Source organism: Macrobrachium nipponense, chromosome 32 (genome assembly GCF_015104395.2).
Source record: "Macrobrachium nipponense isolate FS-2020 chromosome 32, ASM1510439v2, whole genome shotgun sequence".
NCBI classification, from domain to species: Eukaryota; Metazoa; Arthropoda; class Malacostraca; order Decapoda; family Palaemonidae; genus Macrobrachium; species Macrobrachium nipponense.
In genome coordinates this window covers 12,063,726-12,091,413 of record NC_061094.1, presented here as the reverse complement: position 1 = coordinate 12,091,413, position 27,688 = coordinate 12,063,726, and the positions used below count along the sequence as shown (strand labels likewise).

The window sequence follows — 27,688 nt, the reverse complement described above, 5'->3', positions numbered from 1 at the left end:
CTCGAGCGAGAGAGCAAGTTTGTAAAATTATGAGAAAGGCGGTTTATTTTTTTGTTTTAAAGGCCAGTTCTTTTCTGTGACAGTTCGAGTGATTGCAAACGTTCGCTCGCTTCGTTTGATCACGCCATTCCTTTTTTTATATAATCACTAATACAAATGCAACATTTACCACCGTGGGGAATTAGAGAAACTCGTTACAGAACTATACCCAGGAAGAAAAGAAGAAGATCGAGGAGACCTTTCGCTATGTGATCAAGTAAGATTAAAGGAAAAAAATATAAATGAAGAAAAATCCTTGTCAACTATACACAAAACAATAATAAGAAAAAAAAGTTAAAGCCCTTTTGCATCTAGGAAACCTTGGGAGAAAGGTGTGTACCTTCTCAACTGGGCACTTTCACCTTTAATTTCGTAAATTCTTTCTCGGTATATATAAATCTATATATATATATATATATATATATATATATATATATATATATATATATATATAGTATATTATATGTATGGATGTATGTATATTTTTAATTCCTCATGTATATGCTGTCGTTACTTATTGATTTTTTTCTTTTGAATTCGTTCGCTTGATCAGTTGGTCTACTTCCTAATTCTGCCAGCAACGAAACCACCTCCTCCTCTACCGGGGCGACACTCGGTGAGTGGGTTTCCATCATATCCTTGAGGGCAGGAGCACACGGGCTGATGATTCTTCACGTTGCAATTAGCATTTTCTCCACACACGGAGCCTACGTCGGTGTAGCAAGGGTTCTGGAACAGAGAAGGGAGGGCAAACGTTAGTATATACCTGCTGGAGCAATGGAGAAATTCAAGTAGAGAACACAGTCCCACCTTTTTTTAGACATCGTTAGGCTACTTTGATATTGTGAAAAATTGTGCTTTAGAAATGATCTTCATGGAGCTACTAATGGACGAGAATGGAAAAGGTGAGGCCTTGTCTCAATTGTCCACCAAACAGCAGACCACGATAATGTCAGAGATAAAGGCAGCCATCATGGGATGTATAACTAAGTCGTGTGGGAGCGCACCTGGCAGGTGTAGGCGTAGCAAGCCTCCTGGTCTCGGCACTGATTGTGATCCTGGCACTCTCCTCTCTCGCAGGCGATGAGCGGGTTGCCGATGTATCCTACGGGGCAGGTGCAAACTGGGCGGTCATTTCCAGAGCTGTCGAAGCCAGGGGTACAGTCAGCTTGTGTACCGCATGGGTTGGGGTTGCAAAGGTCCTCTGAAATTGAAAATGATAAAAACAATAATAACTAGATCCATCACAGGACGCCACTGACATTGCAAATAGTCTCATGTTCATGATGTGGATGTTCAATTTTTACTGACCACGCGTGAAGGGTCGGCAAGATTCGAAGGGATGTCCAGTGTGCCCCTTGGGGCAAGAGCAGATGGGCTTGTGGTTATCAACCTTACAGTTGGCACCAGTGCCACAGGCACCTTCGCATGGGTCAACACATCGCAGCTGGAAGCAAGCCTGGTAACTTGGGCAGTCGTCGTGAGCAGTACATTCAGCGTAACATCTGAAATATTTTATGTTTTATAATAATAATAATACGTACTCTATCTGTAGCAAAATTTCGAAACACAATGATATCGTGAATTGATTGTCAACAACGTTAGTGCACCACTGGCGACAGGTCTACTACCACTTACCTGCTGTAGGGGTCACCCTGGAAATACTCTGGGCAGGAGCAGATGGCGCGGCCATTTCTGACGTCACAGTAGGCTCCTTCCCCACATGCATCACGGCAAGGATTCACGCAGCTGCAAGATATAATGGATGATTTTCAAACTAATACGATGAAATAAGACAACTCATCTGTATTTCGTAAAGAGAGAGCAAGTCTACCAAAGGATTAGCAGTCGTAGAACGTAATGACTCCTTACATGTTATTCCTGCAGGCCAAGTTATGTGGGCATTCTGAATCGGATACACACTCCGGACGGCAGTCTTCGAGGGGGTTGCCGATGTAATTGTCGATACAAGAGCAGACAGCACGTTCGTTGCGCACCTTACAATTGGTGTTGCGTCCACAGGGGCTGGGGTTGCACAGTTCACCTGCAGAGAACATTGGAGTCATATATGGTCAGTCATATTCAACAGGCAAAGAGTGACAGAGAGAGAGAGGAGGAGAGAGTATTAATCTAAAATTGAGAATAGATAGTATTCAAGATCATATTTGTGACTTAAAATAAGGGCCAAATTGAAGATCAAGGAATCACGAGTGTTCTTGAAGGTATGAACAGTGTAACAGAAAAAAGAGAAAATTGTCCATTAAACAGCGAAGTACTTAGCTGCCATATCTGGAATAGAAAACGTGAATACTTCTGGGATAGGCAGTGTTGAATTTAGAACGTAAGAAGACCGTTTGAAAAATTAATAAAGGGATGATACCTCTCATACCAACTAGAGGCCTATGGAAATATCAAGAAAATAGGCCAGGGTTCAATTTAAATGTCTTTACGAGAGGTGTGATTTTACGCTAATGAAAATGACAAGGAGGCAGCTTTAATTGAAAGGTCATAAGCTTTTGATCGGGACGATCGTGACTAATTATATTCAATGTAAGGATGTCATTTGCCTCTAGAAAAGAATCTGTAAGAGGTTCCCCAGTGAACTGAATGTTTTTGTTTGGGGTTATGATGCCAAATTTGAATAAAGGCAGAATTTCGGTTTTCAGGAAAGGGGACGGGAAAAACCGGACAGTATGTACCCAAGTCTAATAAAGATGGCGAGTCGTTGGATATTGATTTCTTCAAGGTACCTGTCAGATTTTAGGTGTCCGGAATTGGTCTTATTTGCAAGAGATTTTACAGTACGGTAGATGTGTTACAGGGGTTTTGACGATTTGATGAGGAACCTTCATGTCAGTGAATGAAGGGGCTGGTGAGGAAGAGTTTCTCTGCCAGCTTGATCACCTTTGATTCAGCAGCTTAATAATGAATATGGTCACTGTCTACTGACGTTTCCCTAGAGCCATCCATGCACTTGACCTTCTTAATATATATATATATACGTACTGTATATTAAGAAGGTCAAGAAATTAGTGCAACTCAAATAATTATGTAAAATGTACGTCTGTGTACATACATACACACACACACACACATATATATATATATATATATATATATATATATATATATATATATATATATATATTTATATATATATATATATATATTATATATATATATATATATATATATGTATATATATATATATATATATATATATATATATATATATATATATATATATATTTCCATGGAGATGCAACTGTAAGGTATGTATACTAACTAATGTCAAATCTCCTGCAGTTATTGAAGGGATCGCCGGTGAATCCTCTGGGGCAAGAGCAGATGGGCTGGTGGTTCTTGACAGTGCATTCAGCTCCAGAGCCACAGATGCCGTCCAGGCAGGGGTCAATGCAGCGGAGTTTTCGGCAGACGCGATGCCCAGGGCAGTCCCTGCTCTCTGTAATGGAGGAAGAGATGGTCATGCCAGTTGAAGGTACCCCTTGAATTACCATTACCAAATCTGTAGAGTTCTGTTTCAGCATGTTTCCGATGGGCTACTGACTTGTGAAGTTATACTAGATCTCATTCGGCTTTATGCAATCATCTCAAGAGAAGCATTTGCAGAGGCAAAATTCATGATGTCCGTGTTAACTGACACACACGTAAGCTTAGGGACATCGTCTCGTGATACAATCAGTGTACATCTTGTATATCTAAGACTGGCGTGGCTGCTTACGCTGATTTTGGGAATGCAGACACCAGGCCGCTTTGCCAGAATCAGCATAAGCGACCATAAAGATTATCCAGATTTTGGTGAGTCTAGGATCTTTGCTACATTCCCAGATTCTGAGTTTCTGGTATTTTTGTGTCTTTCCTGAATTCTAGATACACAGAACAAAGGCAGCAGCAGGTCGCATGGCCAGATTTCCTTGTGTCTAGGAGTATACCTCAATAAGTGTTATGAAATCTGAGTTACGTAACTATTGAAAGAAATCAGTACTATATTTTTTGGAAAGAAAACGAATAGACACAAAATCCATGCATATAGCTTATAGGTGCTATGTTCTATATATACAGAATACAGGAATGGTACTGATTTGTGAATTACCAAGAAATGAGACAACAGCCACGTGAGAATTTCATACATTATGTGTAGTTTACAAGAAATTTTGCAGAATCATTATCATCCAGAAATAGGGAATGTTAAACATTATATCATTTGGAGAATGATTACGAAATTCATGTTTTTGTGGAAGATAATTGACTAAAACAAGTTACCAACACGACTTCTACATTTCTGAAAAGAAGGAAAAACAATGATCCTAGCGACTTCTTTGTAGCGGTTGGCCCATGTCTTGCGCTGAACACCCTCTCCCCCCAAGAGTAAAAATCACCTTCGAATTAAAGCTCCTTACCTATACACTCTCCTTGACGGCAGTTTGTGAGGGGGTCGCCTTCGTATCCAAGAGGGCAGGTGCACACAGGTCGGTCACCGCGTGTACGACAGTCAGCATTGAGGCCACAGGGGTTTGGGTTACAAGGGTCTATCGGAATTGCAGGAGGCGCAACTCTGACTTCTTGCTCTGAGATATAAAATTTGACCTTCAGGACATATGCAGATGGATTGCTCGGAGGAAAATAATCCTGATAATATTGGCGACATCCTTGGTCGCGAAAGTAGAAATATTGCAAAACCCTGACTAGAAAGTACTTGAATAAGATGAAATGGAACAAAAGGATGACTCACTTGCCCTTGTGCAGCTAATGTGAGGGTCGCCTCGATAATTGGTGGGGCATTCACAGACTGGCCTATGGTTGCGGGCATCGCACTCAGCATTGGTACCACAAGCGCCCTGGACACAAACGCGCACACACTTCGTTGCTCGGCATCGATAATCGTCAGGGCAGTCGTCATCTCTGTCCAAAAAATGTACAACCTCAGATTCTTTGAGCACGTAGAGAACAAACAAAGTCATAGATAAACAACCGGTTCAGGGCACAGAGGATAAGCTATCTGAAATATCGGTTTCTTTGCGAGATCCGAATGCAGAAAAGACAGGATACTTACACAGTGCATTGGGGTTTGCATCCATTGATTGTATTTCCATCTGGAACGAAGTCACTGAGACATCGGCAGAGAGCGATGTTGTTTCGTCTACTGACCTCGCACCGCGTGTTGGGACCACAAGGAGACGGACTGCAAGGGTCGCCACTGAACGAAGATTGTCGTAAGCCGCCCGTTGTGATGCGGCCCTGAGTCACGCCCCTTTCGGCTGTTGAGGCCGCACAAGAAAAGTTCTATGTTAAAGGCTGTTCACAAATGCAGTAATCAGTTGAAAGTATCATATTACTCCCTATCCATATCGTTAAGTCCCAGTAATGTTCACAGGAAATTCTAAAACATAAACTGTTCAATTAACCATCATTACTTTGAGGATTTTTTTTCCGTCATTCTCATGAGAATACTTCTTGCAGTATTAAAAAAGATGACGTCAGACAAACAGGTATCAGTTATAACTATTACGTAGATTCTGTTAATGAATTTAACTTTCCAAATCTTCTTTTTGTTTAGCATAAGGCCCAGTTTTTATCTAAAGTTAATGACAGCAGTGGTTAATAAGTGTTGGGGCAATACATTCATTCTGTAGGGTAAGACTAGTGAGGATTCATTATCAGTAAATTTCTTTGAAAATTAGCAACTAGACCTCCCCCAACCATTAGGTACTCCATGATGCCCACGTCATTTGTGAATGCTGGATGACAACATGACTAGCAACCGCACGTATTAAAGAAAGTCATGACATTTTAGTTGTTTAGGAGTGGAACAGAAGGAAAAGAGTTTTCCCGTTTGTGCCGTGTTACCCTGTAAATCAGACTTATCAGACTGTTCTCCTGCTCTTAATACTGTATTATGACTGGTATGGGTGGTGGTTGTAGACACACAGAGATTCTTGAACATTAAACAACGACAAACCGAAAGTTTTGCTGTGTACCGCAAGAGACGCGAAGTTGTTATACATGTGAGTCTTGTCTAGCGCGTGCATCTTTCACATTCAGATGGTTATCGCAAATGCTATGTCTAACCTGGTTTCTCTATGTATGTTCCATAAATCTGTTACAGCAGACTCTCCATTGCACGGATGCATTGGTACTGAGAGTTATTACAACTATTCCACATGCTTTTAGTGCTAACTAAACCCCAAGACAGTTTCTGAATACTAATTTGCATGTTAAATCTATTTATTGATTTCAGGTTACATAAACAACGATCATTATAAATGCCAGAAGAAAATATAACTGCAAGAAGATAAGAACAACAAAGCAAGCAATAAATAGGTAATAATTGTAGCCTGAAAAAAAGAAAATAAAAATAGAGAAACTTGTAAAAGTATCTGGTATTCCCACAGAAGGACAAGTTGGAAACATGACAGTAACACTGGTCAGATATGAAACTCTTAAACCCCATCCACATGGTCGAGCTTTGCTGATGAACTGTGTTCGATGTGACGTCAGGAGAAGGGAAAGTCAAAACTTTACCCGTCGTATCTTCGCTTCTGACGTCACATCTAGCAAAGTTTGTCAAGCAAAGCTCCACCATATGGATGGGGCCTTAGGATGGACTGACACTACAGTCAGACATGTCATAATCACGCATCGGCATTTGTCTCATATATATCGCAAACAGTTTGAAAACAAGAAGCAATCATAAGTGGAGATCTAATGTTTGGCAAATGTTGAACAATTTTATATATATGTAAAAAAAGAAACTGGCTAGGCCCACTAGTAAGATGCTAACTTGTATTTAACCTGTTTGTGATGTGTGAGTGATAGGTTGCCAATGTGTGTTTATGACATATTTTAGGACAGTGTGGACACATCCTTATACACAAGGACAGAAGCATTGGTTACTCAACAAACTGATACAAGACCTCTTGAGAGTGAGACTTGCAGCAACTTTTATCTGAGAGGTTTTCAACTTAAGATATTACAAGAAAAGTAGTAAACGAGTCAAAATCTGGGCGATGACAAGACAGTTGAAGGTTTGATAAAGATTTACATGAAAAAAAATCTAAACAGTGATCTCACTGTTTATTTAAACATTTTCAATAAGATGTTTGATGATAGAGTTCACAGAGGGACAGATAGTTCAAGAATCTTCCTCATAGAAAACAGACAGATATACTCTTAAGTCCTTAGTAAATTAGTTTCACCAGTAGAAACGCTGAAATCTATGCTTTCATTAAAATCTCGATGCATGAAGGTAAATTCTGGAATCTTTAGTGAATTAGTTTCACTAGTAGAAACATTCTAAAATCTAGGCTTGCGTTAACTCTTGATGCAAGAAATAGCAATAAGGTTTATAAGTACACTAATTCTACCTCAATACACATGTATTAGGAAGATCATGTGCAAGGCATAATGACTTTCAAGACACTAGTCAGGTTAACATGCAGGTGGGATTATTGCAGTTTTTATCTGCTAGATCTTGAGATCAGCTAAGATCATGCCATTAGTTAATATCTATCTAGCAGTCATCTGCTAGAAGTCAGCATATCACAGAGATGCATGATCAGTAAAAAGGCCTAAATGGCTTGGTAAATGCACCTAAACATTCAAGTTTGACTTGACTGCAGTCTTTAGGACACCTTCAGTAGTAGTGAGATCAAGCAGTCAGTCTGACATGCATCATATATAAAGAAGGCAACGGTGCTTACGGAACACAGCGATTGGGGCCAGGGGCACCAGCGGAGCAAACGGAAATGCTGAAAAGGCAAAAAATAGATGGGTAAGTAAAGTCGACTGAGGTCAGGATCATTCATGCGGAATTGTCTCATGCTGAGACTGCAGCAGCTTACTCAGGATCCCAATGGGAGGCAGGGAGAAGGAGTTGACGTTCTGGCTCGCTACTGGCCGTAGGTACCTTTGGGCAGATCTGGCCCATCCCTGGGTGATTCTGTTTCTTCTGCTGCTGCTGCTGCCATCTGTCATCATCATCATCATCATCATAGGCATACAGTCATATTGATCCTGCTCATGGCCTCTGATAGTGACAGCAGTGAACATGTCAGGACACACGCAGCCTGGAATGTGTCGCCGCGCGCGGCAAACAGCGTTGCCTACGCACAGCCCTACGGCAATAATACATGCATTAACGCACATGCCATCCATGCATATTTCCTCTTCACTGCATTCATGATTTTGAGTACAAGCTGCGTTGTCTTTAGGAATTGCAGCGACAACTACTGGTTGCGGATAAGCCTGAGCCTCGAGGGCATTTTCTGTAATCTCACTGATGACACCAACTGGGCGTGCTGGTGGCGGTTTTGCCTGAGCTCTGATGACTGCATCCCTGGTTTCTGGAACAACTGCATATGGAGGAATATCGACATGTTTGCGCACAGGCTTGATTTTCTCTGGTTTTACTTCCCCAGTAACAGCATAAGGAACAGGGGATTCAGTTTCACTTGAAAATTTTATAGGAAGGTTTTCATACTTCTCAATCACTCCAACTGGTGGAGCGTGTTTTATTTCTCTGGAAATTGTTACTGGACTGTCTTCTTGCTCTAAAATAACCCCGGTAGGAGGTGAATTCTTTCTTTCTGCTGAAAATTTGATCGGACCTTCTTCTATTTCTCCAACCACTCCAGTTGGGGTAGGGATTTTTGTGTCTGAGGAAAATGTGATTGGCTGATTTCTATATTCTACAATCACTCCAGCAGGAGCAGCATTCATTTTTTCTGCAACAACTTTTACTAGAGGATCTTTGCCTTCACCAACTATGCCAAGGGGAAGGACAGTAAGCCCTTCATTTCTCTGCATTTCAGATGCCTCAGCAGGCTTCATGGGAGGCGATGAAATTGGAATAAGAATTAAAGGCTTGTCATTATTTAAAATTGTTGCTTGGGGAGTTCGAGTGACCGAATCTGTAATCGTGGCAGCCGGATCAGTATTGGGTGGCAAATATGAAATATCAGGCAAAGGAGGTTCAGATTTAACCTCAAACTCTAAAATGGGATCGGGGTTAGGAGGTAAGTATGAGCTCTCGAGCGAAGGAACATCCAACTCGTGTTTTTCACCTTTTGACACAGGGTCAGGTCTGGGAGGCAAATATGAAGTTTCCAGTAGGACAGAATCTGACTTGTGCTCCGTGGTATCTAGTAGATGACCAAATTTTAGAGTTGAATCTTCAGATTTTGATTCACTCGCGGTTGGTACAGTACCGAGATTTGGAGGAAGATAAGAATCTGCTGGTGGAAGTGGAGGAGTCTGAGGTGGCTTTGTCAAGAAGTCTTGCTCGGGAGGCAAATAGCCCGTCTGTAAAAATGACAAAGTGGTTTCTGTTTTGATTCTAGTTTCTGGCAGATGATAAGACTCTGGGGATTGCTCCGTTATTTTTGCTGTAGATTCGTGTTCATTTTCTGGGGGAGAGAGATTCAGATTGGGAAACTGCGGAAAATAAGTTGAATTCAGCCATGAAATAGTTTGATCCTTAACAATGGATGTGTTTGGTGATGAATGATTTGGTGCTTGCGCTATCACCACCACCTCTGTTGTGGACGGTGTTGACTTGAGTGTTGTTGAATCCTCAGGCAGAGATGACGGCGGAATAACTACTGCTCTGGTTTCTGCTGGAGTATGAGTCTCTAAAACGTTTGCTGGAAAGCTTACACTCTGAGCTGTCTGTGCTCCGCTTTTCTCAGGTATTTGATAACCGTATGCATACTGAATTCTTTCATACCCAGGCAGTCTTGCGCCAAAAGGCAGATCAAATGTAGTTGCCAAAGGATCATTCGCATTTTGAAAGATATTTGATGTGTCGACAATGGTCTCCACTGCCTCATGCTCTATGGCGCTGTGAATGAGTTGATCGCTAGGCAGTGCAAGTAAGTCTGTGGCACTCTCGATGTTGAAAACTGCCCAAAAGATTGCAAAAACAGTCTTACTAATAATTTGTTAGAACAGTGTTCACATCACAAGACCAGAACACGCCTTTTGAGCAAATTCCAGTAAGTTTACTCATAAGAGATACCTCCCTGGAAAATCTGCTTAACGCATTGCCAAGTTTTTATTCTGAATTGTTCAAGGTAAATCCTGGATAAATGCTCTGAGTAAAGGCTTCTAATACCAGATGATCCGAAAATCATCTTCATTACATGAATTGCCACGAGGTGATTCATTTCTTGTTGGCTCACAGGTGATTGAAAAAGTTGGTACTTTATGTTCAACAAAAAATGTGAGGTGATATAGACTACGATTTACAAGAATCGTCAAATTTAAGAGAAGAAAACATCTATCTATAAGTTTATAAACATTTCAAACAACGTCATTTAAGGCAATCTACACATACAGTTTTATTCAGTTCTTAGAACTGAGGAGTTTAGGAAAACCAAACATTACTATCAATACAATGCACTACATACTTAGAGTGGAATATTTACTTGGACGGAGACTTTCACCGACTTCATACTTACATGAAGAATGTTGGGCCCATGTTGCGCCGACAAGCAGCGTCAAGCCTAATGCTATCAATAACCGCATTTCTCTGTGGAAGAAAATAAAGAGATCATGAAGGAATATTCCCAAATACAGGCAGATTGTATATTATGATTTGTTCGACTTAAGGATAATATGAGAAATATTTATTGCATGCATGAAACGATCCACTTGAGCACTGTCCAAGCCCTCAGTTGGAATTTAATGAATGTCAAAAGCAGGATATTGTCTCGATGTTATACTGAAATGGCGAGCTTTGTGGAAAGGAAAAGGTTATATAGTAATCAATTGCTCAAATACTCTGAAGAAAACTGAAGGGAACCGCAGGGGACGGAGCCATTTGGGATCCGTGAGAAGGTGCAGATAAACAGACCTCACCCCCGCCCACATGATACTCCACCCAAGTCTAATATGGGCGTTACAAGGTCGCCCAGAATTCTCACCACCCAGTTTCAGAGCAGGGCATGATATTCTTACTTTTTTATTTTTTTCTTTCTTTTTTTAGCTCGTTCTGCCTTTTATAACTCCTCGCAGATGTAGTTGTTGAAATGAATGAGAGACATTACTTCAAAAGTGAGGATCAAAAGCTGCCTTTCGAAAGGTCAAACTTTCTCGCGCCTTTGCCTTTGCGAAATTTCAAATGAATCGTCATCACGAGATATGGCAGGTACGAAATGGAAACGAGATGAATGTACATCGTTTTCTTCCTAATACTCGTCAGTCCCGCCACCTCCTCCCTCATACTTCAGTATGGAGGGTGGGTGGGGGGTGGGGGGTGTACCAAGTGAGAACTTGGGGAAACAATACGCGGCAGAAATAACTGATAACTGTCTTCCCGAAGGAGCCCACTTCGAGAAGTATTGTTTCTCAAAACTTTGAAGACTATTATAGATATAGTAGTAGCGCTGCAGTCCGTGAATTTTATTCATTAAACAGTCATAACGTCGAAACATTTATTCGGTTACAAATACCAATTATGGAAAACGTAGAATAATAACTGCTGTCGTCTCTCTCGAACTGATTATTATATTCCATATTATATTCTCGTAACCATCCCCAACTCATGCGGAGGATGCAGGCCTAGGATATATATATATATATATATATAATATATATATATATATATATATATATATATAATATATATATATATATATATATATATATATAGTTGTTGCAAAAGCTACAATGGTTTCTCAAGGTCCCTGTTCCTCTCACATTCTGCATACGCTTGTCACTCCAAGGCCTGAGATCCGAGCGAAGAAACAAATGAAGAAACCTCGACGCCCATAGCAGGATACGAACCCACACGCACAGTATATCAGAACAGCTGTGACCTTAAACACTCGGCCTACGTCGGAGTTTTTCATGTTCATTTCTTCCTTAGGGTTTTAAGGCTTCGTAGTGAGACGCACAGCCAAAAAGAGAAGGAGAGAGTGTATGTGTGTGTGTGTGAGTAGGGCGTTGGGGGTGGCATATGCAAAGCGTCTTAATCAAGCGTGAAGACTGCATAAAGGGAAAGTAAATCGAGCCAAGCACTGTCTGTCGCCTGGGAGAAGCTGGAATTTTACAGATGATTGTCACTCTTTCCCAACAAGAGTGACAAACTTGTACAGTGGATGCTTATCAGAAGAGGCAAAGACGAGGCGAAAACGCTGTGTGCGTTTCGCATACAAATAAGGCTGTGATAGCTTCTGGTAATTTCCTGAGGCATCTGGGACTTATTTAGAGAAAACTTGGGTATGCTGAAAAGCTGAAGTGAAATACTTGCGTCAATGGAGCGCTAATCGAAGGAAACACAGTACAGGCAGATAATGATGCTGTTGTCTCCTTTGTTTTAGCAACGAATGATGGAAAGTCAGTCGTTCTTGTAACAAAGAACGTGGCAGAAATCCAGTGCTTATACATACCCACGGTCTACGATTATACCTAGACCGAGCCTATATCATTCTTATGCGGATACAGAATGACTTCAAGGAATGTCTAGACCACATATCCAGGGACACACATCAGCCTGAAGACGATTGAGAGTAAATGATAAAACTCACTTTGTATTTTAAAAAGGTTATTTGGCTATTAATACCCTTTCGAGTGATGCTCTGGTTAATTTTCCGTGAATCTTGGTATGAATGCTTTTTTTTTTTCTTCGTAGAGAGGTAATGCCGCCAGTGGACCTCATGCGGTGCACTGTAGGCATTACTTAAGGTTGCAGCATGCCTTCGGCCCTTAGAAGTAACCACTTTCGTTCCTTTTACTGTACCTTCTCTCATACTCTATTTCTTCATCTTACTTTCCACCCTCTCTTAACACTTGATTCATTGTGCAACTGCTTTGAGCTTTTCCTCCTGTTACACCTTTCAAACCTTTTACTGTCAATTTCCATTTCAGAGCTGAATGACCTCTTAGGTTCCAGTGCTTGGCCTTTGGCCTAAATTCTATAATCAACTCAACCACGTTTTTTTTTTTATCTATCCATACACAGCTGTGTGTATGTCTTTTAGTGTGCGTGATATGCATATCATATTTGCACTCACAAGCCAATATTGACTGGATGACTTGCTGAAACTGAACAGCAGTGGCTCCAGAGAAAATAACACGGTAAAGGTCACTGCCTTCATAATTTTAACTGCTGTGCAAGAAACTTCTGCATCATCAGCCGCTTCAAGCTCTTACACAGAAGGATAATTAGAAGCATGAAGTTCCCAGTGCACACATTGACTGCCTCATTCGCCTGTGTTCTGCTTGTATTCTTGATCATCTTAGAAATGAAGACCGCGCCTTTTCTGTACACCCTCCTGACACTTCAGAGCTATAATATGCGCTTTTCATCAGTCTTTCGACTTCCATTCTTTCCAGATGAGCAGACCGTCTCGAAACGTTCTCATCATTATTTTCACCAAACTCTGACACTCTTATCAAATATTGCTACATAACTCCATATTTCTCACCCTATCCATTCTTCTTAGGTTACAGATCCTAAGCAGGCATTTCATATTAAGTTTTCATTTTTTGTTTTTTTTACTCATTCACATTCAATACCCACACACTATTTCCATACAAGTGAGGTGGCTCAACAATCTCTGCATACTGTTGGACCTCGGCTCCCATATACAATTTAAGTTTCCTTTCAGTTTTTTTTTTTCTTTTTTGTTTTTTTTTCACTCGCTCTGCTATCTTTCTTGATTCATCCAATCCGTGATTCTGCTCTATCCAACCATGATGTGTTATATTCACTCCCAAACAGCTGTACTACAAATCAACTACCTCCATACACTGCCCCATCTCTGGGTTTCTAGTCACCCTCATAACCTGAGGTTTGCTTACAAAATCTAGCACCTTCATCCTCTTGCAAGCGCATTTAAATCTTTTACCGGTTTCCAGAGATTATTGTTGTTCGTGCGTCGCCAATTGATGTAAATACATGCATGTGAATGCATAGATAAAGTAAAGAAGCTTGTTGTATATTTCGGAAACAGTTGTTGACGTCTTGCTTTTTGGCCTGCATATCGCATACAGCCTTATTTCATAACGCACTGGATCCATTTACTATTCTTCCCCAAGCAATCTTGTTGTCATGCGTCTTACTCCGAGTCTAGATTGAGCCACACCTTCCCCGGTATATTATTCATCTGTCTCGTTTCTTTAGAACGTCCTTGAATTCTTCGCCCTTTCAATTGCTATCCTTGTGTCCTCAACACTCCCTTGATTGATATACCGAGAGTACAAAGCATATGTCTACATATACGTTCACGGCAGTTATGACAGCGAAAAACCAAAGGAGACAGAGAGAGAGAAAGAGAGAGAGAATAATTGCACATAGTTAAAAACAACTTTCACTTTATGCAGCTACAGTGCCAGGCATTGCATGGCAGGATGCAGTCCACCTCCTAACCACTTCCCCCTACCCTCCCCTGGCCCAAATCTCCCCCCAATCACATTGACTTCGGGATGACTGCCCTACCCCCACCTCCAACCACCCAACATCCCCACTCTCTTATGGAATATCGAGCAGCGCTGCTCGTTCTTGACTTTTTGGGAACTTTGCAAACCCTCGTTGGTCTATTTACGCAACAGGGAAAGGGAAATGGAATGCTCAAAACCATCTCCTCTTTCGAAAAAAAAATGAATCAAGATTGCGAATCATTTGATGCCGAGGTGGTCTGGTAGGAAACAGTTGAATATCATGAGGCGCCCAAGACAAACCAGTAAAACAGCTCTTCCCGCCCACACTCATCTGTAATGGGGGCCCTCTGACAAACCCACGATTTGGGAATCAAGAATATTTGGCAAATACCCAACGTGGGACAGGGAGGGGGTAAAGAGAGAGAGAGAGAGAGAGAACATTCTTAACTGGATCCGTCTGAAGTTAGAACGGTAAACAGCCCACACACAACCCGAGACCGTCAGTAATCAAAGGGGAGAAGGAGACAGAGGGAGAGAGAGAGAGAGAGACTGAAAAAAGTTGCTGCAGTTGTCAGAACAGTAAGGACACTGGCTGTCCTCCGCCGCCCACGAGAGATTGGAAACAAGACCTTTTTCTTTCCGTGCTTTGGCCAGCCACACACAAAACATCGTCCAATCCGCCCACGTACTTACTGGATCCAGCTACACGCCCTTAGAGCTTCCACCCGAGTCCCTTAAACAGCGAAGGGCCTAACTGACTCATAAGGTATCATCCACGCCCCCTTTTTTTTATTGACTATATCCAGCGGAGCCTGAGGGCGTCGGTGGCTCATTATACAACCCATTCCTTTACAATTTTCTAGTTCCGTATAGTGAGACTAGTATCGCTGAGCTAAAATGATATATATATATATATATATATATATTATATATATAATAATATATATCTATATATAAATATATATATTATGTATATATATATATTTATATATGTAAAAAAATAGATTCTTCTGTTAAAACAGGATACGTCTCAAGTGTAAAAAGGCCCATTAAACACTCTGGTTTAAAGCTAAGGACTGTATTTCGGTGGATTTAACTCTAAACAGCGTTTGAATGGGCCTTTTATACATGAGATTATATATTTATACATATATATATGTATATATATACATATATATGATATATATATATGTATACATATATATATGTATATATATATATATATATATATATATATATATATATATATATATATATATATATATATATATATATATGAATGAAGAACGGTCAACGTCAGCTACAAGACGTTTCTTTCGATCAAAATATAAAACGGTCACGTGACACATTCTTGTTCTCGTAACTGAACCAAAATGCGACGGAAGAAATGATTTCTGGTTGGACATAGCAAGAGAGTCGATCTCACAAAAGTGACACAGTAATAAACCTTATTATGCTTATCGTTTACCGAGAATGAAACTGAACGCAGTAAAAACTTATTAGATATTTTTTATTTGTACCTTTGGGAGCGATTTGGAAGACGTTTTTGGAACGGTAGACCACAGAATGGAGGAGCAGCCCATACCCGAGGCCTTATAAGGTAAGCCAGGTTGTCTGGCCATCCCGGGGGCTGTCACCCGATCTTGCAATCTTGCAGCCTGACTAAATTCGCCTTTTCTTTTTTGCACAAAAAAGAAACCGCTCAGGGGGAAAGACCTGCAGACATCCAAGGGGAGGGACACAACACAGCCTCACCGCTAGACCTGTCGAGCACAAAGCAAATCGTCCTTCCTGTAGATAGGGTGAGGTCAACGCACTGACTGACCTGTCCTGTTGAGCCTGAGAAGCTGAACTTCTCCCTCCCACTTGAGCTTCAAACTCCGCTTACCACCTGCCGGTCAACCTCTCTCTCTCTCTCTCTCTCTCTCTCTCTCTCTCTCTCTCTCTCTCCTCCACCTCACCCTCCCACCACCCACCCAACTCTGAAGAGTTGCTCTGGGCTCTCTCATCACAAGTAAGTGTAAGTAGCCTCGCGGCTTTTTTTTTTTTTTTAGTATATAGTACAAGTGGAAGTGAATGGAAATCCTAAGCTCTCGAACTATTCCGTCCTTTCTGTTTCCCAGTGCATTTCGTCTGGAGACACTTTCACAACGGCTTAGTGATAGACACCTGACCCTCTTCTTCTTTTGCCCCACAGCTTTTTATTATATAAATAATAATACTGCTGTGGTGGCGTCAAGGTGCTCTGTGTTGCAGCATCACCGAATTCACAAACACCATTTGCTGTGAACTGCTAGAAACCCGTCATGGGAGAGGGCTTCGTCTGTTTGTTTTAAAGATTCAGATTTGTTCCTGGGCGCATATTTATGATACCAACATTGAGTAACATGAACAAAGCATCGAAGAGCCAAGCAGAAAGAACAACCCGAATCAGACAGCAAGTTCGTCGTAGATTGTCAAAGATCGTGGAAGTTTCCTTGTGACCAACCATACGATTTGCTCATTTCTTTTAGTTTGCGTCGTCTCTCACCTGGTGAAAGGTATTCTATAAAAGGATGATCTATTATCTATATTAGATGAACCTGGACGGTTAATGTTTTTTGGAAAATGAATACGGTTTCACTGATTAAAAAGTGAAATGAAAAGAAGTTATTTTACTTCATTAATTCTTTTATGTTCTATATATTTTCATATACTGACTTCAAGCATCAATACAACAGCCAAGCGCTCCCACAAACAGGAGAAAAATACTCGGAGCACAAAAAGGCGGGAACAAAGCACAAAAGCAATAGAAAGAGCAAGTTGCTGAATCGCAGGAAACGCGCCCACACCTTTCCTTTCCTGGAACGGGATTCAAACCCTGGGTCCCTCCGAGGTAGGCTGAGCCGGAGAAGAGAAAGGAAGAATTGGCGTCCCAAGACTAATTAGGTGTTGGGGCGCTAACGGTCAGCGGGCAGTGTCGTCATGGAAACGGCTTTGTTGCTTGTTTCGTCAAAATCTTATCGGTAACAAGAACTGAGATTAAGATGCAATTACATGCACAGCACACCCGTGCATTAACATGATACTATACTGGCCCTGGTCAACTGGATGGCCTGAGGTTTATTAAGCAGATGGTCTACCCTGAGAAGGCAGGATGCCGCAATTCTGAAGACCCGGCTAGCGGAAGCAGCCCAGTACGAAAAAAAAAAAAAAAAACTAGAAAATTTGCTCCTAGTTTGGGCCACTGAAGTCCCAAACTGGTCAACTACATGACTAGGAAGACCATTAGATGATTTGGTCACCTCTGGAATGGCAAGGCAAATGCTATAAGTGGTAGGCCACGTACTAGACTTAGAAGATCTGAATGTGGAGGCTTGTCAGAATTCTGCAAAATGTTATCAATCATACACAGTGCCAGAGATGACTGCTAAGATCTGCAATAAGATCATTTAATGGAAGTCGAGCTTTCATCCAACAATTTAGGATGCAAGTCCGTTGGTGAAATAATAATCGAGATACAGTAGAACCGAAAGATCTTCGAAAGACTTCACAGACTTTCTCAATTTAGTCTGTGTTGGGAGGGGACCGGGTGGAACTGCAGTCAAGAATAACACCTAGACATTTAAAGAAATATTGTCGATGGAGAGAACTGGAGTGGAGAGATCCAGAATCATAATTTTGTTGGGGTTCCTTTCATGCCCAATAATAATTTGCACATGCAGTAATTCTAGCTTCTGTTAAGAGGATCTCCAGCACCAAGGCTACATACAGTCAGAAGCGATGCATCGGTGCATTAACCTGGCACCATCTGCATATGCAACCAGCTCTTTCTTGTTTTGGCCAAGCCAAATATCGTGGGTATAGAATATATATATAAAAGTGAACAAAGGACGTTACTTGAGACCAACCAGAGATTACATTCCTGCAGGTCCCCGTGGTGCCTATCAACACCAAATCTCTGCAATTTATTACAAAGTCAGCAACATTCTAACAGTTACAAAACTTGTGACAACAACAGGTTCGGAGGAAAGTAACTATCAGTTTTTAAGATTAAAGAAAATTACAGTTTGGTTCTTTGGTCTATGCCTCAGTGCATATGTGTATATATATATATATGATATCTATATATATTATCTATATATATATATATATCTCTTTATATATGGGAGAGAGAGAGAGAGAGAGAGAATGTATGTATACATGTATGCATTTAGTGCTAATTGGCGATTGTCAAGATTTGTTACGAAGATGGATAGAGGGTATATGTGAGCATTGAACAGAAAGAGAATGCTGGAAGAGAATATGAGCAAACTTGAGATGAGATAAAGAGGGTCACTGTAAACGTGAGGTGGATGGTGAATGAATAAGTCTTGATGATGGAAGTCTGCCTTTAGTTGGCTCTCATGGTTAGTTAAAAGTAGATTTGACAGAAAAAGAGGTACTAAGTGTCTCATAGTTGCTTACATTTTGATAACCAACAGCTGTTATCAATAGTATTGAACTACGTCTCGCTGAAGAAGCAAGGTATTGCAGTTCTGCACGGTAAAAAAAGATGTTACATCTATACTTCTTAGTTTTAATAGACCATTTCTTACAGCAACATAAGGGATAGGTGCTCAGCGATCGTATGAATTCAGTGTTTGTTATTAAGGCGAATTACTATTGTTATTATTTTTATTTTTATACGTATATATCCACTCTTGAATCTCATCGCCTTTGCCCAGATAAAGTTCCTGCCAAAGATGTTTGAGAGAACCTGCGACCCAATAAAATATCGGATGCTAAATCTGTTTCCGGATTACTGATTCAAGCATCAGCATTGAGGACAGTGACAACATCACCCGCTGTTCACGGTCATGTTTCGTAATATTATAATGAATAATTGTCATCACAAACAGTCATATTTTCAAGGACATGCAGCCACCACATCATGGATGTGTGTGTGTGTGTGTGTGTGTGTGTGTGTGTGTGGTGTGTGTAAACTGGAAGGATCACGAGGATATGAAAGTGTTTGCCATCGGGGAAACCAGCTCTTGGAAGAGAGGGAACATTTGCCTTTCGCACGTCCATGTTAATTCTCCCCATCCTCCCTCCCAGGCGGGCCTTGCAAAACATCCTCTGATGACGACACCTTCGAATGGCGTCATGCAGTGATGATGACGCCCTCGTTCGTCTAATGACCCGGGATGCTGTCGTGAGGTGAGATTGAATCTGATAATCTCATAGCTCTCGCGAGACTTGAATCTCATCATCTAATAGCTCACGTGAGACTGGAGATCTTTTGAGGGGGAAATTGAAAGAGGATGCTGTGGAGCAGTGTCTCAATTTTTTTACTTTCTAATACGGGTCTAGTGTAGCTAAAACTAGACGGGTCACTGAGGGGGCCAGGTCAAGCTGGGGAGTGAGTTGCAGTTGTCGACATAGGGAGAGGGAGACCGCAAAGGTCGTAGGAGTCGGTTAAATGTCACATTTCCCTCGACATTTCCTGCGTCATGAGGCCATAACGCCCCTCCTCCACATTCTGACACCTCGTAAGAGCTGCTTTCGTCGCCAGGGCTCTGAATTCACGACGACCAGGTTGCAGGCTGAATTTGCACAAATGAATTCGAAAAGGGTGAAGACTTAGACGTGAATAGATGGATGGCGTGAGGTCAGTGGCTTTTACTTTCATCTATTGCGAGGAAAAACGAAACGAGGCTGAGAAAAAGAGGAACTGAAGTAACAGACTGGTTCTTCAAGTCACTCTTAGTACAACTCGGTCGTCATCGTGAGCCGTTTCCCTTTTCTTTTCCTTCTTTGGAGTCGTGACTTTTAATTCTCATCTCGACGGTTAATGTCAAGTGTTCACTCGTAATGAGAGCGCATGGAAGAGTCGTAGTGACAGGGCACGACGCCCTTCCTTGGTCAAGGGCAACGATGAGCTGGAACGTCACCTGACACTGGAATCACAGATAATCCCTAATTTACTCATGACAAACATCTTCCTCAGTCTCTCTCTCTTTCTCTCTCCCTCCCCAAGAATGCCACCAGAAGTTGTCAACAGCAACAGCGTGGAAGAGTTTAAAAGCAAGCTAGACAAAATCATTAGAGCACTGTAAAAGAACAGTAAAACCTGCTCCTAGAGATAAGTGAACACATGATGTCTCCTCTTAGGAGGGACTAACAAGTCTTTGAGACATCCTAATCCTTGTAACTCTCACCCTTACCCCAGGTCACTTTCACTCACGAGAGACCCTGTAACTACGTCTGTGTCTGGGTGTGTATTTGGGCGTGTATGAGGGATGGCACGTTGTGTGTGTGTGTGTGTGTGTGTGTGTGTGTGTGTGTGAGAGAGAGAGAGAGAGAGAGAGAGAGAGAGAAGTACTTAGGGACAAAAGAGAGATGCTGTCCCGTGATGGTGTCAAGGTAAGGCATATTGCCACCTTACCCTCCCACCCCTCAACACCAGCCATCTGATTTCTGAGTCATAGTCCCCCACCCCCACCCCCACCCCCACCCCCACCCCCACCCCCTCTCGCCCTTGCCCTCTATAAAACGTCCCATCCATATATTGCACAGTTTGTGGCTCTGGTGTTCCAAAAACTTATTCCATTTGGTGTTCATTCTTCACTCTGTCTGTCTCTTGACCACGCTTGTACTATTATGATGTTACGTCTTTGGAGAATGTAACTGGTCAGAAATCGTCGTCAAGAACAATTGAAATGTTCAGACAGTGAGGTTAAGGCTTGACTGAACTTGATCAACCCTATGCTCTCTCTCTCTCTCTCTCTCTCTCTCTCTCTCTCTCTCTCCGTCTCCCGTCATCCTCTCTCTCTTTTCCCTTCCCTTCCTTTTCGATCGTCTATAAAGGAATAAAGTCTGATAATTTTCTGTGGTCTATGCCCCAGATTGAAGGAAGTTGATAGATTTTCGCAGTCTCATCGTCGCAAAAAAAAAAAAAAACTCATAACACAGCGGGGATGATATAATTCCAGAATATGGCTTATCTTATACCTTATTGTTCTGTTCCTCGTAAAAATTCTATTCCTATAGGAGAGAGAGAGAGAGAGAGAGAGAGAGAGAGAGAGAGAGAGAGAGAGAGAGAGTCAAGCCTAACTTCACTGTCTCAACATTTCAATTGCTCTTGACGACGCTTTCTGACCAGTTACATTCTCCAAAGACGTAACTTTCCAGGTTATTGCGATTAATGCATCACGTGCGGTCAAAGTTCGACGTCACACAAGAATCAAACTGAAATCTGGAATTGGGTTCACCCTTTCTGAGCCGGTCTTGTAAGAGCGCTGATTTGTGAGTCGAGTAGGAGTGCCGTTTTGGAAATGCCATACCGAAGCAAGTTGAAGGTGAAAGGTCAGATCCAGCTCGAAAATGGGATGACACAGTGTGAATGAAATCTAAGGTTCTTACGGGATAAAGCCTAGGGTCGGTTGCTCCTGCATTTGAGAGTGATGAATCGAATATTCCCTAAGCCATGAGCACTCAATGTTTTCATTCCCATACCATACTAATGACGTTGTGGCACTCATACGACTCAACGTCGTACGTAGGTAAACGCGTTTTACAGAGGAAACTTTCAACGTTTCGAGAAAGTCTATCTCCGCCTGTTACTGAAAAGGGACCTGTGAGCCGAAGTGGGTTCAGATAAGACCACAGTTGGGTAGAAGACCGAAATCGCCTCGTCGTGCTCAAACATCGCGGCCCCGATGGGCGTCAGGCTGTGTGCCACTTTCGCTTGTCAAGGTCGTCGGCAGAAAAGGACACTTAGGGGAAACCAGTGGGTGGAGAGAGAAGGGGAGGGGGGTGGCGGCGGAGGGGTTTAGGGTGGCAGGGAGAGAGTTCGACAATTGGGAACTAAGTCTACGACTAGATTTACCGAAGCGACAAAGAAACTCGGAGTCTGACCTTGTCCGAAGCGTGACTCACGAAGTGGCCTCATGTTCCGTATCGACATCTGTTCGTTGAACAAGTACAACTGACATGAGAGGTCGACCAAACTCGTACTATTTTGGTCACCATCAGGATAGGCTACCGATTTACGAGCACCCTATCCCTCTTCCTTTGGAAGACAGAACTATGGCGTTCCACGGCCATCTAAATTCAACAGGTGGTTCGTCGTAGGGCGACTTTCTCACACCACAAGCCCTATTGAAGAGCGTTGCATCGTCGGAGACCCAGCCGAACAGACACAAGAGACAGGAAGTAGGTGACCTTGCATGTCCTAATGTGGTGCTCAAAGAGAACACCTCTTGTACCTTAGGTAGAGACGAAGGAAGGAAACGACGATGTTTACCTACACAGTTCATCCAGCAGTGACCTGACTACGTCATATTTCCCTCTGACCTAGATGTGAATTTCCATTTTGAACGTTAGAAATTGGAGGAACTCGGTGAATAACTCCTTGATGCTCAGTGCCATGAAAAATGTCGGGAAATGGAGTGGCAACCAAGAAACGAGACGATATCGTTTTGCATATAGAATTAGTAGTTCTTCGGAGCCATATTCCATTCCACATTCGGAGTGTCATTGCTCGTAAAGACTCCTTTCTGCCCCAGAGGAAAATAAAGGATTTTTGCAGGCGTCGCAAAAATCAAACGTCAAGCAATAAAGTAAAAAAGTGGCGGTTTCCGTTAAAGAAGGGTAAGAAATCGGCCGATTAATAAACAGTGGGCAAAGTAGAGAGATAGAGAGAGCGCACGAGCGCATTTCAGTTATTTAACCGTGTGGGCAGAACGGGGCAAGGAAAGAGAGAGAGAGCGTGGGCAGAATAGATCAAATGTTAACTGTGAATCACTCATTCACTTCATGGCATTGACATCGCTTTCACCCGCAATAAACCTAGATTATCAAATGTTCAGAGCAGACAGGCATCATTTCCATCCAATCTAATGCCCACAAGAACCCTTAGCTGATATTCTCTCCTGATTCTGAGTATTTTCGTTAATCGCTAAAGAGAGTTCCCTCCTTCCTTGCATGGAAACACCTTCACCCTTTTTAAACGTGAATTTCGTTGCAAAGATCGTAAGTGTCACGCCACTTAAAGTTAAGAGGCTTCGTTCAGTAAGTTGTAGGGGAGTCTTGGCGACCCTCCGGTCAGTGCATCTTATTATGGATACTTCCAAGAATTTTTTTTTTTACGGGATGGGATGGTACACCAGAATGGTTTACTAGGCTAATATGAAACATGTACCTTAAATTTGCGTCTTCTTTATTGTCTTGAGGTCTTTTTGAACTAGCTTGGTTATTGGCCCGTTTGGAATTTGAACCATCTTGTATGAAATTATTGAGAAATGAGCAAAATTTGTTTAAAAGTTCTTCGTTTTTAACTTGTTTTATAACGTGAACTAATTTATAGATGTAGTAATTTTGTGTGAATTCTCTCTCTGGCTTCGTTCAGTAAGTTGTATTACGGATAATTCCAAGAATTTTTTCGACAGGATGGGACGGTAAGGAGACGTTCCTTATTCGGTATGCAGGACATAACGAGGAAGGAGCTTAGATCTGAACGCTGTATAGTCCTTACGAAGGCAATAGAGATCCCTTCTCTAAAACGCATATTCTTTCGACGTCCGTCGTGCACTATTATGAAACACGGAATTTCCCTTCGTGGGTGTCAACGATTAAGACACGGGGGGCGCAGCCTCTCACTTACGCCCACACCACGCCCACGGGTAAGGAACCAGCCTGGCAATCTATACGTATTGCATCCGCCCAAGGCGACTCATTACTTCTATTTACAGAGATGACGCAATAATCTGCCTCTGTCATAAAGGACGAGAGTTTTCTTGGGGAAAAAAACATCAGGTAAAAGGACTGGATCTTTCCCACCTCATCAACATTCGTTAGTGACTGATTATTACCGGTCTTTCATCTGAATTCTGGCCCACAAGGAGTTTTAGTCATTGCTGCATACTTACAAACTCAAGGGCACACAAACACACACACACACATATGATCAATCGGTTACTTCAGAGAAGAATTACGCAGTTTCTCACGAGTAGTACCAGTGCCGTTTCCTGCGGCCTTCTACCGAACGAGTGAACGAACCAAATAAGGCAAAAGAGTTTGCGATTCAACCACCTGCCTCCTCGGAGCCCCAGCGAACGCCTGCGCTATTATAGGCTAAGCTCTTGGCATTTGCCCGTAGCTTAAAGAATACCCACCCATTACCTTAGTTCATGCGATGCATCGGATAGGTGTTAGAATATGACAGGGGGAGAGACCGAGAGAGAGAGAGAGAGAAGAGAGAGAAAGAGAGAGTGAGTGAGTTATAGAGAGAGATAGAGAGAGAGAGTTTCAGCTTCAGTATGCGGTCAAGGCTTTTTGAAGGGTCTTGTGAGTTAAGCCAGTCCTAACAAACATGACTGAGTCTACATCATCTTGCCTCTTGACTTACAGGAATGAAAAATTAGCTCTATAATGCACAAGGTGCATTGAAGGCCCTAGCCCAAACCTTTATTTAATGGCGGCTATCGGTGTAATTTAGCGTCAAAAGCCTTCAGCGGGAGATTATTTTGCGCCCTTATGGAAATATGTACTCAAATTGACCCAATTCTCTCAACAGCGGCCATCTCCACAGAAAAAACAACCAACCAATTACTGCCGCATTTGTATTTTCTTGCACCAGCACAGGAAGCTCTTCATAAGTCGCTTCAGATCACCTTGCATACAGTGCACCACTCACCCGTACCTCACCTACATACAGTCTCGTGTTCTCCTTTGCAATATACCTCTTTCCACGGCTACTTTTCCTTCCTCTCACCTACGCTTAGTTCTGAACCTCGTCTGCGTATCCTCGCATTTCTCACTCTTTCATTTTCATACAACATGCACACTTCAGTTCCATAAAGGCAAGTTGGCTCAACAATTCCCTCACGCATTCCCTTTTTAGCTGCCATCTTCTGCAGCATTAATGCCGTCTTTCTTGCTTCGCCTCATCTAGTAAATGACCTTCATTCTTTTAGCGTACTATCATCCTTCCATTGACGCCCAAACACTCGCGAGATGGGTTGAAAGTCACCGGTGGGGGGAAAAAATAATAAAAGTGAAAGGCGAATAGATGGATGGAAAGATAGTGAGTGGAATTGGGTCCCAGCAGGCCAAGATTAACGATGGAAGGTAAAGTTGGGAATTCTTCGAAAACAGATGTTTCCAGGCATTTCCTGTGAGGGACTTCAACGGGGGTTTAACGAGTGATCCAAGGAATATAGACGCATCGACTTCATCTCTCGACGCGAAATGTGATTCCGTAATATCTATGAATTAGGTTTCTAGAGACATTAATTTTATCACAAATGATGAGAAAGAATGTCCGCTCTGCTCCAAGGGGATTTCTTACGCAAAGAAAGATGAGAGCTAGACAAGGAGTTGCAAAGGAAGCTCTTGCATAGAATTCGGTGTAGGATGTACTTATATGAAAAGGTATCTCATTAATGCACCCCTATCGTCTCAAAGGAAATGTGATCATTCCTTTAACAGCGCCACCACACATGACAGCAAGTTCATTCAACAAAAGCTCTTCTTGCATGAAATTCCTTGGGTATTAATAATAGCAACCGTATCGCCTGCTCGCTAAAACCAACAGCGGTCATTGGGGAGCGAAAATTCTCCCTGTCTAGGTTTAGAGAGAGGGAGAGTTATAACATTAATATTTTATTGGCGTAATATAAATCCCCTGATGCAAGTTCGTAAATGACTATATAAGAAAAGATGATGACGCAATAATGTGCGATCAACCGATATGAATCTCGGGAATAAATATTGACCAAGTTTAGAAGAATACTTTAAATAAAGGACGCAACACAAAGAAGCAACAAATCTTCACTGTTTAATAATTGAGCATCGACGGCCGATTAAACATCATTTTAAACATCATTCTAGTGGTGCTTTATGGATGCTGGGTGTGTGCAAGACAAGTCTAGTTAGTACTAGGCGACGACGCAGGGCTGGGACGGGAGGAGGTAGGAGAGGGAGGCCCCACACGGGTGACTGACTGCGAAGCAGCTCCGAGAAAAGACGTTTCGTAAGACCGAATATCTCGCTGAATCGACACTTTCCACGTCGATTCCACCACAAAGGACAACGGCGCCGCTACGTTTGCAGCCTCGTGAAATGCCTGCACTAAGACACAACCACAAGAGATCACGATGGAGAGGTTTTTACGGACCTCGAAGACTCAGGTGTGAGCGCATCTGGGCACAGGGGTAAGCGCACGTCCGGTCTGGTGAAGTGGAAGCCTTTAACCTTCAGCAGAGATCAGACCCACTTGCCCATACTCGATCGCTGCCCCCTGCCCTCCCAGAAGCCAGAAGTATCTGTGTCATATGAAACGACAACACAAGGATCGAGGCATCTGGGTAACACTTCAACCTCCGGCTGTTTTCGGTTGCTAAGTTCAGGTGTTGCAGAGTAATGGTTGCATTTTAAACACTCGTGCCGTCACATGACACAATTCTTCAGAATCAAAAGCACAGTCCCCCCACCCTCCAACCCCCCGTTTGGTTCCGAAAAGGAAAAGAGTCTGTCAGACACTACAGCTATCGACTTAGAAAATAATGTCATATTCTTTTAGAACTGTTGAACACTAAAAATTCAGAAAATAATGTCATAATCTATTAGAACCGTTGACACTAAAAATTCATATTCCTCTCGTGTTGCGTCGACATTTTAATGCAAATTCATCAGGCAGTGATCACAAAAGCATATTGCGTAATATACTCTTCTAACATGTGTCAGTTTGCATGGGCACCAGATTGTCAAAGCAGCAAAGAAAACCATATTGAAATATAATCAATATTTATGTAGAAAAGATAACAAGATATTTTACCGATAAAAAAAACTTACAGTCTTCAATGTATAGGCTAGATAGATACATTGAAGACTAAGTTTTTTTATCATTAAAAGATCTTGATATCTTTAGCACACAAATCAATTATTTAAAATCAAAACAAAAGATAATACCACTGCGTTATGGATGGAACAGTTGCCCATCGAAAAGGCGTCATCCTGAAATTAAATGGTACTGAGAATTTGTGAGAAGGCGAAATGATTCAATTACCTGTGTTCGGGTCCCCTGTGGCAGTCTGCAAGTGTCTACAACTGCTCTGCGCGGCTGACGTGCTGGTTGTGCCAAGGCGCTGTGACTGCGTGCCCTCTAAGGTTTCTGAGGGGCGTGGCCAGCCCCACACACAACTTACCAATCACCTCCGTCCAACTCCCACTTTCTTTCGCATCCAGAGCCTCGGGAGTTCATCATTCACTTTGGCAACGA

At 42.1% G+C, this 27,688-nt stretch overlaps 1 protein-coding gene across 1 annotated transcript; it reads right to left on the bottom strand.

Annotated features, from left to right (window-relative positions):
- Positions 1-439: 439 nt before the first annotated feature.
- Positions 440-27,632, bottom strand: LOC135207217 (uncharacterized). The gene is made up of 12 exons (XM_064238829.1): positions 27,476-27,632; positions 10,518-10,588; positions 7,902-9,959; positions 5,114-5,318; positions 4,793-4,962; positions 4,461-4,628; positions 3,326-3,502; positions 1,912-2,083; positions 1,678-1,788; positions 1,351-1,544; positions 1,047-1,243; positions 440-768 (listed from the first exon to the last, which is right to left on the bottom strand). The coding sequence occupies exons 2-12, from the start codon at positions 10,582-10,584 to the stop codon at positions 598-600; spliced, it is 3,690 nt and encodes a 1,229-aa protein (XP_064094899.1). The 5' UTR covers positions 10,585-10,588; positions 27,476-27,632; the 3' UTR covers positions 440-597.
- Positions 27,633-27,688: the final 56 nt, after the last annotated feature.